This window comes from Podarcis vaucheri (assembly GCF_965113315.1).
Source record: "Podarcis vaucheri genome assembly, chromosome: 13".
NCBI classification, from domain to species: Eukaryota; Metazoa; Chordata; class Lepidosauria; order Squamata; family Lacertidae; genus Podarcis; species Podarcis vaucheri.
In genome coordinates this window covers 37,531,611-37,546,986 of record NC_138751.1, presented here as the reverse complement: position 1 = coordinate 37,546,986, position 15,376 = coordinate 37,531,611, and the positions used below count along the sequence as shown (strand labels likewise).

The 15,376-nt window shown below is 44.2% G+C and overlaps 1 protein-coding gene across 1 annotated transcript; it reads left to right on the top strand.

Moving 5' to 3' along the window:
* The first annotated feature begins 1,198 nt into the window (after window positions 1–1,198).
* LSM12 (LSM12 homolog) lies at window positions 1,199–12,200 on the top strand. Its single transcript, XM_082194552.1, has 5 exons — window positions 1,199–1,570; window positions 4,432–4,565; window positions 6,358–6,467; window positions 9,286–9,412; window positions 10,026–12,200. Exons 1-5 carry the CDS (start codon window positions 1,450–1,452, stop codon window positions 10,116–10,118), a joined length of 585 nt encoding a protein of 194 aa, XP_082050678.1. The 5' UTR covers window positions 1,199–1,449; the 3' UTR covers window positions 10,119–12,200.
* The last annotated feature ends 3,176 nt before the right edge of the window (window positions 12,201–15,376 follow it).

Here is a 15,376-nt window from a genome sequence, read left to right as displayed (position 1 = left end):
TTATTATTTATACCCCGCTCATCTGGCTGAGTTTCCCCAGCCACTCTGGGTGGCTCCCAATCGAGTGTTAAAAACAATACAGCATTAAATATAAAAAACTTCCCTAAACAGGGCTGCCTTCAGATGTCTTTTAAAGATAAGGTAGCTGCTTATTTCCTTGACATCGAATGGGAGGGCATTCCACAGGGCGGGTGCCACTACCGAGAAGGCCCTCTGCCTGGTTCCCTGTAACCTCACTTCTCACAGCGAGGGAACCGCCAGAAGGCCCTTGGTGCTAGATCTCTGTGTCCGGGCAGAACGATGGGGGTGGAGACGCTCCTTCAGGTATACCGGCCAAGGCCCTTTAGGGCTTTAAAGGTCAGCACCAACACTTTGAATTGTGCTCGGAAACGTACTGGGTATCTAAAGCCATTTGCACATAACACAATATGTATTTTAGTAATTGTTACAACCAGTCCATGTAGAATGTAGGCACCTTATATATAGAAATGAGCAAACCAGTGATACTTTAGGGAGCAGGCCAGCAGGCGGGGTCCATTACTTACATCACAGGAGCCTACACAACACAAAATACTGTTGCTGTATGTAGGTTTTATTTGATTTCTTTTTTATCTTATATTTTGGAAATGTACATCCAGTCCCCCCTTTAAATTATTTGGGGGGGGGCAAGAGGGTGGGACCCTAAGCTATAGCTTGTTTAGCTGCCTCCCCTAAATCAAGTAAATAAATAAATACAAAATACTTAACTAAAGCTCCTCAACCTGCAGCATAAATCCTGGCTCTGACCTCAGCGTGGGCCACCGCGCTCCTAACCCAGCTCCACCTCCTCACGCACCTCCTGAGCAACCCGCACGCAACCCCGGGACCCAAAGCCGCGCTATTGCACGGCGGGGTTGGACTAGATGACCCTTGGGTGTACCCCTCTCCCGATTCTACCATTGCCTAGGGCCTTCTCCTCCTCCCCCCGCCCTCCTGACGTCGCCCCGCCCCGCCAGCCACCCACGCACGCACAGCTCGAGTTCTACTCCGTCTCCCCTCTCCCGAACGTTGGCGGTACCTCCCCGCCCCTCTCCGTGACCAGCCAATCGCCTTCCCTTTACGCGGTGACGTCGCGTGCGTGTATGTGTGCGGGAGGAGGGGTCCGACCGACCGACGCACAGGCGGGGCCTCCGTCGCCTTGGCCACTCCTCGTCTTCCCTCCTCCTCCTCCGCCTCCTTTTTTTTTTCCGCCTAGGCTGACCCAGCCAGGCGGGCTGAAAGGAGGCGAGCAGGCGCCCTGGGCCCGGCTTGGCGCGCCGGGTGGAGTCTCGGCGCCCCCTTCCCCCCCCCGCGCCCGCCTCCCTCCTTTCCCTCCAGTTCCCACCCCCTCGGCAGAGGCTGCTGAGGCGCAGCGGGGGCGCGAAGGGTGCCGCCGCCGCCTCCACCGCAGCAGCCTGGGCCTGAAACAAGATGGCGGCCCCGGGCGAGTACTTCAGTGTGGGCAGCCAGGTGTCGTGCCAGACTTGCCAGGAGCAGCGGCTGCAGGGCGAGGTGGTGGCCTTCGACTACACCAGCAAGATGCTGGCGCTCAGTATCCTGCTGCTTGCGTGGAAGTGGTGGGAAGGGGGGGCCGGGTGGCGGCATGGCGAGGGCTGGTTGCCGGGGCCCTGGCCTGGCGCTAAGGGAAATGGGGCTGGTGGATGTTCGCGGGGAGGGAGGAGGCACGTGAGGTTTCCTCGGTCGGCCTGATCTGGGGGAGTCGGGGGGGGGTTGTGTTTGGGAAGGCTGAGGTTTGGCTGGGGGGGGGTGTCGGTGTAGCGAACCAAGAGACGGAGGGAAACCGGCGGCGTGGTTTTTTTGGGGGGGGGCGGGGAGAGAAATAGAATTTTTTTGGGGGGGTACTTGTTAGCAAAAAAGGGAGTGTATGCGTGTGTGTGTTTATATATATGTGTGTGTGTTATATTAGATAGATCTAAAGAGATATGGGTATATTTTGCTGCCTGGAGGGTATATCTTGCCTCTCGTGAGCCACAGGGACCTCGAGACTGAAGGGAGGTGGGGAATAATCCTGTTTTGTTTGTTTTTCCAGTGGAGGATTAGGGAAGCTTGCTAGGTGAAATCTAGGAAAGGGAAACTTAAAAGGGTGCTGCTGGGCATGAGCGAAAATGAAAGCTGTTGGCGGCCTTATTGAGAGGAGGAAGGCTGAAGTGGGAATTGGAGCTGGGGTGGGTGGTGGGATGTGTCAGAAAACAGCTTTTTGGTGTGTAGAAAAAGAGGCCAGGGCAGGATTTTTAGTGACCCAAGTGTTGGAAGATCCCCATATAATGAAAGATGGGGAAAGCCCCTCTGAACTTGACTCAGGGCTGCCGCATGGAGGCATGTGCTTCAGGTGATTTCTCAACACTTGGTGGGTAGTATAGCCTGAATTTGCGGCCTGAACCCACTGAAAAACGTGGTGTTTTAAATGAAATGAACCTTTTCTATGATAGACAACGACTTGCACATGTGAAGGTTAATCTAAAATACTTAACATGGCTGTCCTAAAGTAATGAATGTGTATGCTACAAACATGCTTATTAGACTTGGTGTATGTATTAACTGCCCACAGTGATGCCAGTTGAGATAAGGTTAGTGCTGAAGAAGGGTTGATGTGTTCCTTACAAAGCCCCTGGGGTCTGTGTTGAGCACATTCAGGCATCAACAATAAATTGGGCCTAAAATGTAGTTGGCCCAAAAAAATGTCTCTGGAACCGAGATAAGGATTTGTTGAACTTGATGTACCTGGGGGCAGGGAGGAAGTTTTGATGCTGGATTGTGTTGCTGAACATGTTTATTGGGGGATTTTTAGATCTTTGGTTTTGGATAGCATCCCTGGGAAATGTTAAGATCCATGTAGCTTCTTTCTCCATGCTGGCGGTAAGGGGGGTGTAAGTGGGGAATGTTTTCCTTGCATATTAGAAGTCCATTGTGACCATTCAGACATGAAAGGGTGATTGGATGCTTCCCCTCGCTCTCAAGCCCTGATTTAACTGTAGTTATGTGTTTCATTGTCACCAGTTGTTGACTGTAGTTAATATAAATGCAGATGTACTACTTGGCCACATGGTTAAGGCAGGCAGGGGAATTTGAGCTAGAAATGGGGAGAGGCAATATGTAACACTCTCAATTTTGTTTGCATGGGCATTGGGCCATTGTACCTAAAGTAGATTCCTGGGCTATAAAGCATATTGGGCTCAGGTACTTAAGCTTTTGTTGCTTCCTAATTGCAAGAATCCATCGCTTTGCAAATTGATGGGTCCTCCCAGGGATGGCATGTGCCAGGGCAGGGTGCCTCATATGTGTCTGTTGTTGAGAACCCAGTTAAGTGTCCATGCTTTGAGCTTGGCATACGTCCTGTGTTTCTAGAAGTTGGGTTTATAAAATTCTATGTGGTCTGAGAAAGGCAGGTATGAAAAAGGTTTTCACCTTGCCCCGTAATAGGAGAACCTGCCGTCATCCAATGGAAAGTTGAGGCTTTGGACAGAGCAAAGGAAGGACTATTTTGCACAGTGCATAGTTAACTAAAGAAGTCTCTAACACAAAATGTGGTAACTTCCAGCTTGGCTTTAAAACAAGGTTGGACAGTTTCATGATGGGTAAGCCCATCAGTGGCTACTAATCTTAATGGCTGTATATTACACCCAGGGTCACCCAGTGAAGTGGAATCATTCAGAGGCAACATGATTTTCAGTATTGGTTTCTGGGGAATAAGGGTGGGAGAGAACTGTTGCCTTCCTGTCCTGTTTGTGGGCTTTGTGTAGGCATCTGTTGAGCCACTGTGGGAAATGGCATGCTGGACTAGAAAGGTCTGTGTCCTGAATGCAGCAGGGGTCTGCCTTATAAGTAACACTGCCATGCGTGTTCTGGGTTATTTGACTGCAGCCGTGCAAATAAAAACATCCGAAAGCCATTTGCACCAGTATATCTCTGGGCAGATTGAATGGCGAGACTAGCAAGCTGCAAAAGCAACTAATACCAGCGGTCTTCTGGGTGCCTAAAAAAAAGTGCCCAGTACTTTGAACATTCATATTTTACCTGTTCCTATGTTTAGTTTTGTGTTCACATCCGTGGGATGTAAATTCGTCATGAATTTGGAGTGAGCCAGCCCTTCCCTGGTGGTTCTGTAGACAGAATAATGTTGCTTTGTGGTAACTTGTTACAGTAATATGTTACCTATTGTAACATGCTCCTTATATTGTTGCACAGAAAGTTTACAACAACTGCAACCTGTAGAGCAGCTGGCCATAAACTTCATGCATGAAACTCATGCAGGGACTACAAACATCCTTGGAAGTGGATCTTTGCAATTAGGCATTACATGTGTAAACACTCTTCCTTCAAATGGTATTTGTTCTTTGAGCTGTTGAATTATATATTTTTTGGATTTGTTTCCTTAACGATCTTTTCCTCCAGAATGCCCTTCGTCAAGTGGCAAACCTAACCACGCAGATATCTTGCTTATAAACTTACAGTACGTTTCAGATGTGAAAATAATTAATGACCGTACAGAAACCCCCCCACCTTTAGCTTCTCTCAATGTTAGCAAGGTAAGAATCCTTTTTGGAGGTAGGTTTTCCTGCCAATTAGAGTACTGGAGCATGTTTAACACCTTTAACAGCATGACATTCTCTATTTATTTAACCAAGCTGGCTGCTTTGTGAATTTCAGGATGGCATGGTTAGCCATATTGAGGTCCTTTGGTTGGTGCAATGAGCCCATCCATATGCCCCTTTTTATACTATTTCAAACATTTTTTTTAAGAGAGTTCAGAATTGTCAAGGGAGTGTCTGTAATTGGTTACAGTGAAAGGAAAATTAAATAAGACAGCCCTTGCTTTAAGCAATGGTGAACTTAAGTTTGGAAACATTGGAGAGCTGTATCTGGTTTAGCTGATGCCTTTAGTTAGGTTTCTCATCTACCTGTATCCCCATCATGGGCAGCCTCACATCTACAAGATTGTAGTTACTGTTTCTTTCTTAGCACCCCATCTCCACCCCTGTAAGATTGTCTGCTGCAAGGTGACCCAGTATTGAGCCTCTTCACTCTCCCTTACAAACTCCCAGCTCTGGTTACCTTGGTGTGGAAGCAACTGAAAAAAGAATTGCAAGAGCCATGAGAAGAGACTCCGGTTTTCTGTAGTGGCTAGAGGTTCCCCAAGTCTTGCCCGGCTACACATGGCTTATTTAGGGCTGGAATGTGGAAGGTTGAAAGAAGGCTCCCATACCTGTGTATCTTGCTCACTCTCATGAATGTAAATCTCCTCGCCGTACACAGTTTAAAAGGCAATGGACTGTAGTATCATGAGAGTAGAAATAGCACATTGGCTTAAGAGCAAAGCCATTTGGCCTTCCAAAAAGAGGAGTGAGTTAGGGCATCACATAAAACCAAACAAAATGGGTGCTGTATCATGCTGGAATACTTTCTCTCCCACCCACCCCCCAATAATATCTGCTTACTGCCTTTCAGACTTGTCTGTGTAGTGTTATAATTTTGCTAAGTGTGTTTGCCCATCCTGGCTCTTGCATCTGTTGGGAGGAAAACCTCTGCCCCCATTATGGAGGATTCCTCATCACTGGCACGAGTTGTTCAAAAAACAGAATATGCAAACTTAAAGTATATTCTCTATACTTGGGGATATTAAGTAATTAAGATATTAAATCCGTTCAACTTCCAAAACGTTCGAAAATCAAATTGCGGCTTCTGATTGGCTGCAGGAAGCTCCTGCAGCCAATCAGAAACTGCAGAAGCCTTGTTGGATGTTTGGCTTCCAAAAATAATCCGCAAATCATAACAATTTACGACATTTGGGAACCAAAACGTTCAGGAACTAAGCTGTTCAAAAACCAAGGCACGACTGTATGTATTTCAGGTTAGTTCATAACCCAAGTTCTACCACAAATTGCACTACAGTGTAGTGTAATGGATTGTGTTTACCCAGTTCCTCTTCTTTCTCTAATAAAAATCTAATTACTTCCAAAGGTTGTGATTTCCATAGAGCAGGCATCCCCAAACTCGGCCCTCCAGATGTTTTGGGACTACAATTCCCACCATCCCTGACCACTGGTCCTGTTAGCTAGGGATGGTGGGAGTTGTAGTCCCAAAACATCTGGAGGGCAGAGTTTGGGGGTGCCTGACATAGAGCTACTGTGTGCTTTGCATCATTGAGGGCAGGGTATTCTAGTAGCTGGGGTGTGTCTGCTCATGAGATCGAATATGTTGCATCCCCTGTCATGCAAAAATTGTTTTCCTTCAAATAGAACTCTATTTAATGCTTTGAGTGTCTTCAGCCATTTGGGATCCAAGATTAAGATCTCTGCATTTCTGATATCTCCTTTCCAGCTTGCGAACAAAGCACGGATGGAGAAGGAAGAAAAGCTGAGCCAGGCATATGCAATTAGTGCCGGGGTCTCATTGGAAGGACAGCAGCTTTTCCAGACTATACACAAGACGTAAGTATTAGGGATGGGAAGGAAAAATGTGGAGTTAGAAGGCAGCTGGGGAGGGGCAGGGACCTGAATCCAATTACTAAATGCAGAAATCGCTGTCGAATGCATCCACCCCTTGCCAAGTTATGTGGTTCTACCAGATGGTAATGGAAGTCCCCCCCCCCATGTTTTCCTTACTTTTTAAATTCTTTGAAAACCTGCTTGCCTGTGGCCGGTCAAAGCAGAATGTTTATTCAGAGTGCAAATAACTTTGATTACTGTAGTGTAGATTGTCCTTTTAATGCAACATACACATGGTCCTGGCTCACGTGGCTTGCATCGGGGGTCCCAAGAAGACTAATAGATTTGGGTCTCCAGCTGTTTTGGGACTACAGCTTCCATCATTCCTAGCTAGCAGGGCCAGTGGGCAGGGATGATGGGACCTGTAGTCCAAAAACAACTGGGGACCCAAGTTTGAGAAACACTGCTCTAGACCAATAAGGATACTTGAACACTGAAAAGAGTCTTCTAGGGAGGATGATAATATGAAATTTGACCAGCTGTTGCATTTGTCTTGATACATGGATGGTCTGAATAGCGCTCTATGAAGCTTATAGTTCTTCGCTAATGAAAAGCGTTGTGTCTAACATCTTGATCTGCATGACTTAGGTGTAAACCCCCGCTACAAAATGTAACCCAGTGAGCAGAAATCATTCTTGTTTTTTTGGAGGGGTGGGTGGGTTTCCTGTATTGCAAAAAGCGTATAAGAGTGATACACAGTGTGATACACAGCGTAATAACACACTCATGAAAACTTTTCACGTGCACTTTTTAATGTATTTACATATACAGATGCTGTGTTTAGAATCTGCTGTGCATGTAAATAATGCAGTTTAATACATGTTAATAAATAAGGCTCGCTAATTCATTGGAATTCAGTGAAAGATAGATCACTGAGTATGGTAAAACAGTTGGTGGATTCAGTAAGAATGCTTTTCCATTAAGCAGTAAAATGCAAGAACCAGCTGTAACCTGATGAATAGCATTATCAATATTCCTAAGTACCATGCTTATTTATCATAGATTCCAAAATACACCTTCCTGTCTGACAGGCTTCTAGAATTGCAGCTTAATCATAACAGAGGCCATGCTAGAAAAAGGGCTCAGTTTCTAGACACCTCCTCATGTGCGATAAGTTCTGAAAAGTTATTGAAATGTATTACCAGTGAAGGTTTTATAACTGTTTATAAAACAGTTTGTAGTTAAAATACCTTAAACACTTCCTTTCCCCCCCTAGAATAATTTAATATGGTCTAATCGCTGTAGCTCTGCAAAGTTTTGAGTAAAATAATGCAACTCTGCAGACGTTGTATATCAGCTAATGCAATATTGCCGTTCAGTTGATTGGGAGAAAGAGGATTGCTTAGACTAGTCTACCATATTTTGAAACACCGACTTGGAATACGAGCTTTTTTTAAAAAAAATCAGTTAATTGAGGCTATAAACCTGGAAAGGAAATATGGGCGCTTTTTCAGCTTTGCTTATTATATTAAATGCTTGCTGCAAATTGAGTTATTCAGTTTGTTGCGGATTGGTCTGGAAACCCGCTTGTTGTTTTTTTAAATTTTCCTTAGTCGTGGAATGATATGTCTGGCGATAATCAGTTTCTTTCTGCTGACAGTCCTTGAAATAAGTTCACATAAATGATTTCAAGTAAACAACATTCCCCTGCTGGCAGGAGGAAGCTTTGGCAAATTGAGTGCTAATAACTGCTGAACAAAGCTGTGGACTGATCACCAGAGAAGTAATTTCCTATCCCTATTTATGTGTTACCCGGGTGTAGGACACTTGCATGGTGAAGCAGGTCTGGGTTGGTGTGTTGCCCTGGCACTTCACCCCTTGGCCAGCCATTCTGCCTGACATCTTTGCAATGACTGCAGATGTCAGAGGAGCTGCTGTGCACAAACAGCTGCTTGTGTATCCATATCATATGCCTGAACTCAGTGTGTGGAATTCAGGATGGAACCAGCCTAGGGACGTGATGCCAGGGGTGGAGTAATGTTTTGACTAAGCAGGGACAAAAATGGGTTGTTGGGCCTCCCAACAGCATCCTAAACCTATTGTTTGTATAATGGCAAAAGATGCACAGTCTTGGACTCTGGAGTCTTGTCTGAGAAACTCTTCTTTGCTCCCTTGCCATCTGAACATGGCACTTAGACCTTGGAGCAGCAATGGACTATAGCATGGGTAGGCAAACTAAGGCCCGGGGGCTGGATCTGACCCAATTGCTTTCTAAATCTGGCCCACGGACGGTCCGGGAATCAGTGTGTTTTTACATGAGTAGAATGTGTCCTTTTATAGTCCGTCCACCCCCCCCAAGGTCTGAGGGACAGTGGACCGGCCCCCTGCTGAAAAAGTTTGCTGACCCCTGGACTATAGGAAATGAAGTGCTTTTAAGACTGGTGGATTAGGGATGTTGTACTCTACTCTTTGAAATCCACATTTGCAGGATCCTTTTGTGGTCTACCACAGCCTGATTTCTTTAGTATTTTGTCCTGGCCCCATTCCCTCTGTTTATAAAGTCTCATGGTCTCCCACTGCCTTCTCCGGCGTTCTTATATTAATGTAAACCATGACCTGTTCAAGCACCCATTTCTGCGCAGTGGTCACCATGGGACTGGTACTACAATAATGCTAAAGAGGAAGGCATTGGGGTAGCTGCATGGCAGCTCTTAACCACCTCCTGCTTCCTTCTTTGTAGTTTTGCTTTTCAGTAACTTAAGTTTTTGTGTGTGTTGTTCTTGTTGTTGGTAAAAATTGAACCCTCTGTTGCTTCCTGCAGTATTAAAGATTGTAAATGGCAAGAGAAGAATATAGTCGTGATGGAAGAAGTTGTCATTGCCCCTCCATACCAAGTGGAAAACTGTAAAGGCAAAGAGGGGAGTGCCCTAAGTCATGTACGCAAAATAGTAAGTAGACCGATGCCTGTGGACTGTGGGAGGGCAGGAGGAAAGAGGTATGACTCAAAAGAGGTATGACTCAAGTTGTACCAGCATCCATACTCTGCGCTGAATTGCCCAGGCCTCCCACCTGCCTTCAGCATTCGCTGCTAGGTTTTGTTTGGCTAAAGATATCATTTTGTCCCAATTGTGTGCTGTTTCTTTGGTGAGATGGAGAGTGGTTTAAAACCTAGACTATTGATTCTGTCCGTAAAACAGAATGGAATTTCCATTGTGGTAAAAGTTGGATTTCCAGTGTGTTCCATTCAAGTTAACTTCGGACAGCGACAACATCATATTGGCACCTTTGTGTGCATGTGTGTGCGCGCATTCCCAGAATGCACTTTTGCCCGTGTGGAGTGGGGAGGAACGTACGCTCTGGCCCTGGGTGGAATTAAAAGCTTTGGTCTCTGCTGTTAGTGCAGTTGTGGGAAGAAGAGTCGTCGTTGGCTATTGGCTATGGCTACCTTGTAAATCCGGCCATAGCCTGCGGTTCAGCTAAGGTCATCCACCATTAGGTTTCTTGATATGGGGCCTGCTGCGTCTGGCGAGCACTAACGCCCTTGCCTCCTTCTCCATCCAGGTTGAGAAACATTTTAGAGATGTCGAAAGCCAAAAGGTGATGCAGCGTTCACAAGTCCAGCCAACACAGAAGGAAAGCGCCCTCTCGTCCTGAGTCCCACCTGCCCTTCCTGGTTGCTACAGATTGCTCCTGCGGGGGGTTGGGGGTTGGGGGAGCCCTTCCAACACGCAGCAGCAGATGACACAGACTTCTTCAAAATGAGGTCGGGGGAGGGCGGGGGGGTCCACTTCTATTTTGTGACGGCCCTGTAATGATGGGACCCACAGCTTCTGAACTTTAGACTTCAAAAAAACAAGAGAATAATTTAAAAACTCATTCATTACTTGACTAACAGACTCTTTACTTTTTTGCCCACCCAGTTCCTCCCCGCAAACCCTAGAACAGTCAGCCGTCTTGTATTTGAGATTTTTCTCCCTCCCAGGTCATTTTTTTTATATATAGCTTAACTGAAATCAATTCCATACCGCCCCTCTTCCTCCTGAGAATTCAGCTCCCCAGTTGTCCTATTAAAAAATAATAATAGAGAAAACAGGAAATAACAAGCTGACTGTGGTAATGTAATCGGGACCTTTGTGTGAGTGGCGATCTCTCATTTGGTTTTTGTTTGCACAGGGCAAGGCTTGAATTAGCCTTATTTTTCTTATCTCGAAGTATATATATAATAAATATATATATATATAAAATGTCCTTTAAATATTTTCTGCTTCTTGCAGTACTCTGAACTGGGATCATGGCAGAAAAAAAAAAAACAACCCCACACATATCTCCATGCTGAACAATCAAGCCTTTCATTGTCAGCGTTCGTATGTGTAACTCTGGAAATCAGATGTATGCTGAAGTGAGGGCTTCAGCAGGCTATATACTCTTTGGAGGGCATGCACTTGAGTCGCAGGCTTCCTCCTCATGGTCTCGTCACTAGCTGAGCTTGTATGTTATCTTTCCATACACGGCCTCTAGTGATACCACCGGGGCAGCACTGTCCCTGACCAACACCACCATATGGTAGAACTGTTGGGGTTGTTTTAGTCTTCCCGAAGGGTGTGGCAATTGGGAGATCAGATAATGCCATTTTCGTGGGCAGTTCCTTTGGCAGTTCCAAAACCATCCCTGGCGCTCCGTAGGTAAAAATGACTTTGGTAGAGCTTATGGGTGATGGTGCGTGTTTGGCACCCTTGCGGCCCAACCAAGGGCTGGAGAGGCACTTGAGGGGTGTGGGCCGAGTCCACACATGGCAGCTCTCAGCCCCAGTCTAATTGAACTGGCTCTTTCCTCTTAAATCCTGGCTGGGGAATTTCTAGTCCTCCGGATGCTGTTGGAACTACAGCTCCCATTGGCCATGCTGGCTGGGTGTGATGATGGGAATTGGGAGTCCGATAAATCTTGGGAGAGCCACAGGTTCCTTGCTCTGGTCTTAAATATTCCCATTTAGGAAACAGTCAGCCTCCCTGGGATCTTTTACCATGCTACCGTGCAGCATAGTTAAGTGAATCCTTTTGGATTTGACTGGTGCAGGTTGGGTGCTCCTACCGAATCAATTTCCCTTGTGGCATTGCCATGTGATATTTGAATCCTTGCAGCGATGTGGAGCTGTTAAGTGCCACTGTGAAAATGGCTGTCTGCTGTCGCCCCTCAGTTTTGACTCTAATTGAGATCAGGAGCAGAAGCGGTTTTGTGTGGAGGATTCAAATATGCTGGTATGCTGCTACTTTGGGGGGCAGGTGGGGTAACGATTCGCCTCACCCCTGTGAGTAGTGCAGTAACTATTTGCAGAATACTGCCTGCTTTTCAAGAGGTGTTAAATTCTATTGTACGCATTCAAACCATATTGCTATAACGCATTCTGGAGTTTTCCTATCGACTTTAACCTCAAAAATCCCAGTTTTAGATTTGTCTCTCAGTCTGGCTGCTCTCACTGTCCTTCATAAACACCCTTGCCTTAGAAATATGTTCTCGAAAGTAAATAACTCTTGAACCAAGGGCATAAAGGTGAACTTACAAATGATTTTTTTTTTTTGCCATGATCTCTTTCCCCCTTCCCTCTTTTTTGTTTTGTTTTTTTAAACAAATGGATCAAAATTTAAATAATTCAAGCCCTGCCTTTCAGAATGGAGGGATTTTTTTTTTTAGTATTGTCTAGCAAAACCAATAAAAACCCAGAATTTTTTTAACCATCAAGCAAGCATTTGTGTTGGTGGGTTTTTTGTCTTTAAGTGCAGATGGTGTTTGTGGGAGGGGGGTGAATTGGGGGTTAAGAACCAGAACATTATTGGAGTGTCAGTGGATACACCTCTCCTGTGAAATCTCGCATGGCAGCATTAGCCCTCTTATCTCCATATGTAGTAACTGGGGTGGCTATGTGCCGGATGTCGCCTTTTTACACACTGGATACATCAGATCTATTCTTCCATAAACGGGAATGCATTGCTGGGTGCAGTCGTACCTTGGTTTTCGAACAGCTTAGTTCTCGGACGTTTTGGCTCCCAAACGCTGCAAACCCGAAAGTGGCTGTTCCGGTTTGTGAACTATTTTTGAAAGCCGAAAGTCCGACAGGACTTCTGCGGCTTCCAATTGGCTGCAAGAGCTTCCTTTTTTTTTTTTTATAAAATTTTTATTAGTTTTACAAAAGTTTTTATAACAAACAAACATAAAAGAAAAACAGACAAACAAAGAAATATAATTTCAAAATATCCTTTCATAAACTTCTTTCCTCGGACTTCCCCATACCTCCCCTTTCTGCATCCTCATGTCCAAATTTTATAGCAACTTATAAATATTTTTTCCCATCCTGGTTCCTCATAGTCCTTTCTTGATCTATTCTTATATTACTGCAACCCTTTCTTTCTGTAAAATCTCGACAATCTAAACTTCATCAAGTTTGTAATAGTTCTTAAGATAGATCTTAAATTTCTTCCAGTCTTCTTCCGCAGCCTCCTTTCCCTGGTCACGAATTCTGCTCGTCATTTCCGCCAATGTCATGTAGTCAATCACTTTCATCTGCCATTCCTCCAAGGTGGGTAGATCTTGTGTCTTCCAATACTTTGCAATCAGTATTCTTGCTGCTGTTGTTGCATACATAAAAAAAGTTCTATCCTTTTTTGGCACCAATTGGCCGACAATGCCCAGGAGAAAGGCCTCTGGTTTCTTAAGAAAGGTATATTTAAATACCTTTTTCATTTCATTATATATCATCTCCCAGAAAGCCTTAATCTTCGGGCATGTCCACCAAAGGTGATAAAAAGTACCTTCAGTTTCCTTACATTTCCAACATTTGTTATCAGGCAAATGGTAAATTTTTGCTAGCTTAACTGGGGTCATGTACCACCTATAGACCATTTTCATCACATTTTCCTTTAAGGCACTACATGCCGTAAATTTAATACCGGTGTTCCACAACCTTTCCCAGTCAGCAGACATAATATTATGACCAATGTCCTGTGCCCACTTAATCATAGCTGATTTAACTGCTTCATCTTGTGTATTCCATTTCAACAGCAAGTTATACATTCTTGACAAATTCTTAGTATTGGGTTCTAACAATTCTGTCTCAAGTTTTGATTTTTCCACCTGGAAGCCAATTTTCCTGTCTTGTTTGAAAACCTCCATTATTTGATAATAGTGGAGCCAATCTTGTACTTTGGGTTTTAGTTTTTCATGGCTCTTTAATTTCAGTTTCTCTCCATCCTGTTCTAAGATCTCACAATACTTTGGCCATCCGACCTCCATATTAACTTTCTTGTGGGCCTTAGCCTCTAAGGGTGACAACCATCTAGGGGTTTTGTTTTCCAACAGATCTTTATATCTCATCCAAACATTAAACAATGCTTTCCTTACAATATGATTTTTAAAGGCACTATGCACTTTGATTTTGTCATACCATAGATATGCATGCCATCCAAATGCATTATTGAAACCTTCTAAGTCCAAGATATCTGTATTCTCGAGGAGCATCCACTCTTTCAGCCAGCAGAATGCTGCTGCTTCATAATACAATTTTAAGTCCGGCAGGGCAAATCCCCCTCTTTCTTTTGCATCTGTTAATATTTTATATTTTATTCTGGGCTTTTTGCCCTGCCAGACAAATTTCGCAATGTCTTTCTGCCACCTCTTGAAACAGTCCATCTTGTCAATAATCTGCAAAGTTTGAAATAAAAATAACATTCTAGGCAATACATTCATCTTAATCCCTGCAATTCGGCCTAACATTGACAATCTCAAATTTGACCATATTTCTAGATCTTTTTTAATTTCTGACCAACATTTTTCATAATTGTCCTTATACAAATTCAAGTTTTTAGATGTTAAATTAACCCCTAGGTATTTCACCTTCTTAACCACCGTCAGACCTGTCTCTTCTTGAAACTTATTCTTTTCCATATCTGTTAGGTTTTTCCCTAAGACTTTAGTTTTTTGTTTATTCAATTTAAATCCAGCTACCTGTCCAAATTGTTGGATTATTTCCAACACTCTTTTTGTACTAGTGTTTGGCTCCTGCAAGGTCAATACAAGGTCATCTGCGAATGCTCTTAACTTATAGTGTTTGGTTCCGACCATTACACCTTTGACTTGCTGGTCATCTCTAATCATGTTCAGCAACACCTCCAGGACCGAAATAAAAAGCAATGGGGAAATTGGGCACCCCTGTCGTGTTCCTTTTTCTATCTTAAGTTCCTCAGTTATTACATTGTTTACAATCAGCTTAGCTTTTTGTTCGGAATATATTGCACCCATACCATTCTCAAATCCTTGTCCTACCCCCATCCCATGAAGATTCTTTTTCATAAAACTCCACGAAATATTGTCAAAGGCTTTCTCCGCATCCACAAATATCAAAACTGCTTTAGTATTTATGTTCACCTCTAACTTTTCCAAAATATCTATTATGTTCCTAACATTGTCTGAGAGGTGTCTTTTTGGGAGAAAGCCTGCTTGGTCTCTGTGAATCTTCTCCATCAATACTCTTTTAAATCTTTTTGCTAAAATGTCTGCAAAGATTTTGTAATCCACATTCAATAACAAAATTGGGCGGTAGTTCTTCAGTTGAGTCTTTTCAGTCTCTGTCTTTGGTATGAGTGAAATGTATGCTTCTTTCCACGATTCGGGTGCCTTTTTTCCCTCTAGGATCTCGTTACACACCTCCTTTAACGGTTGTATCAACCATTCCTTTAAAGATTTGTAATATCTGGAAGTCAGTCCGTCTGGCCCTGGAGATTTGCCCAATTGCATGTCCTGAATGGCCCCCTCTATCTCTTGTTCTGTTATTCTCTGGTTTAGATCCACCTTGCTATGATGAGAGATCTTTTGTAATCCATATTTATTAAGGAATTTATCTATGTCCTCTTCATTTTGTAATA

Excerpts from the sequence above, each read along its gene's own strand:
- LSM12 (XM_082194552.1), top strand. The coding sequence starts at position 1,450 with ATGGCGGCCCCGGGCGAGTACTTCAGTGTGGGCAGCCAGGTGTCGTGC. Across the intron at positions 4,566-6,357 it reads CTTCTCTCAATGTTAGCAAG|CTTGCGAACAAAGCACGGAT; the intron begins GTAAGAATCCTT and ends TCTCCTTTCCAG. Across the intron at positions 6,468-9,285 it reads TTCCAGACTATACACAAGAC|TATTAAAGATTGTAAATGGC; the intron begins GTAAGTATTAGG and ends TGCTTCCTGCAG.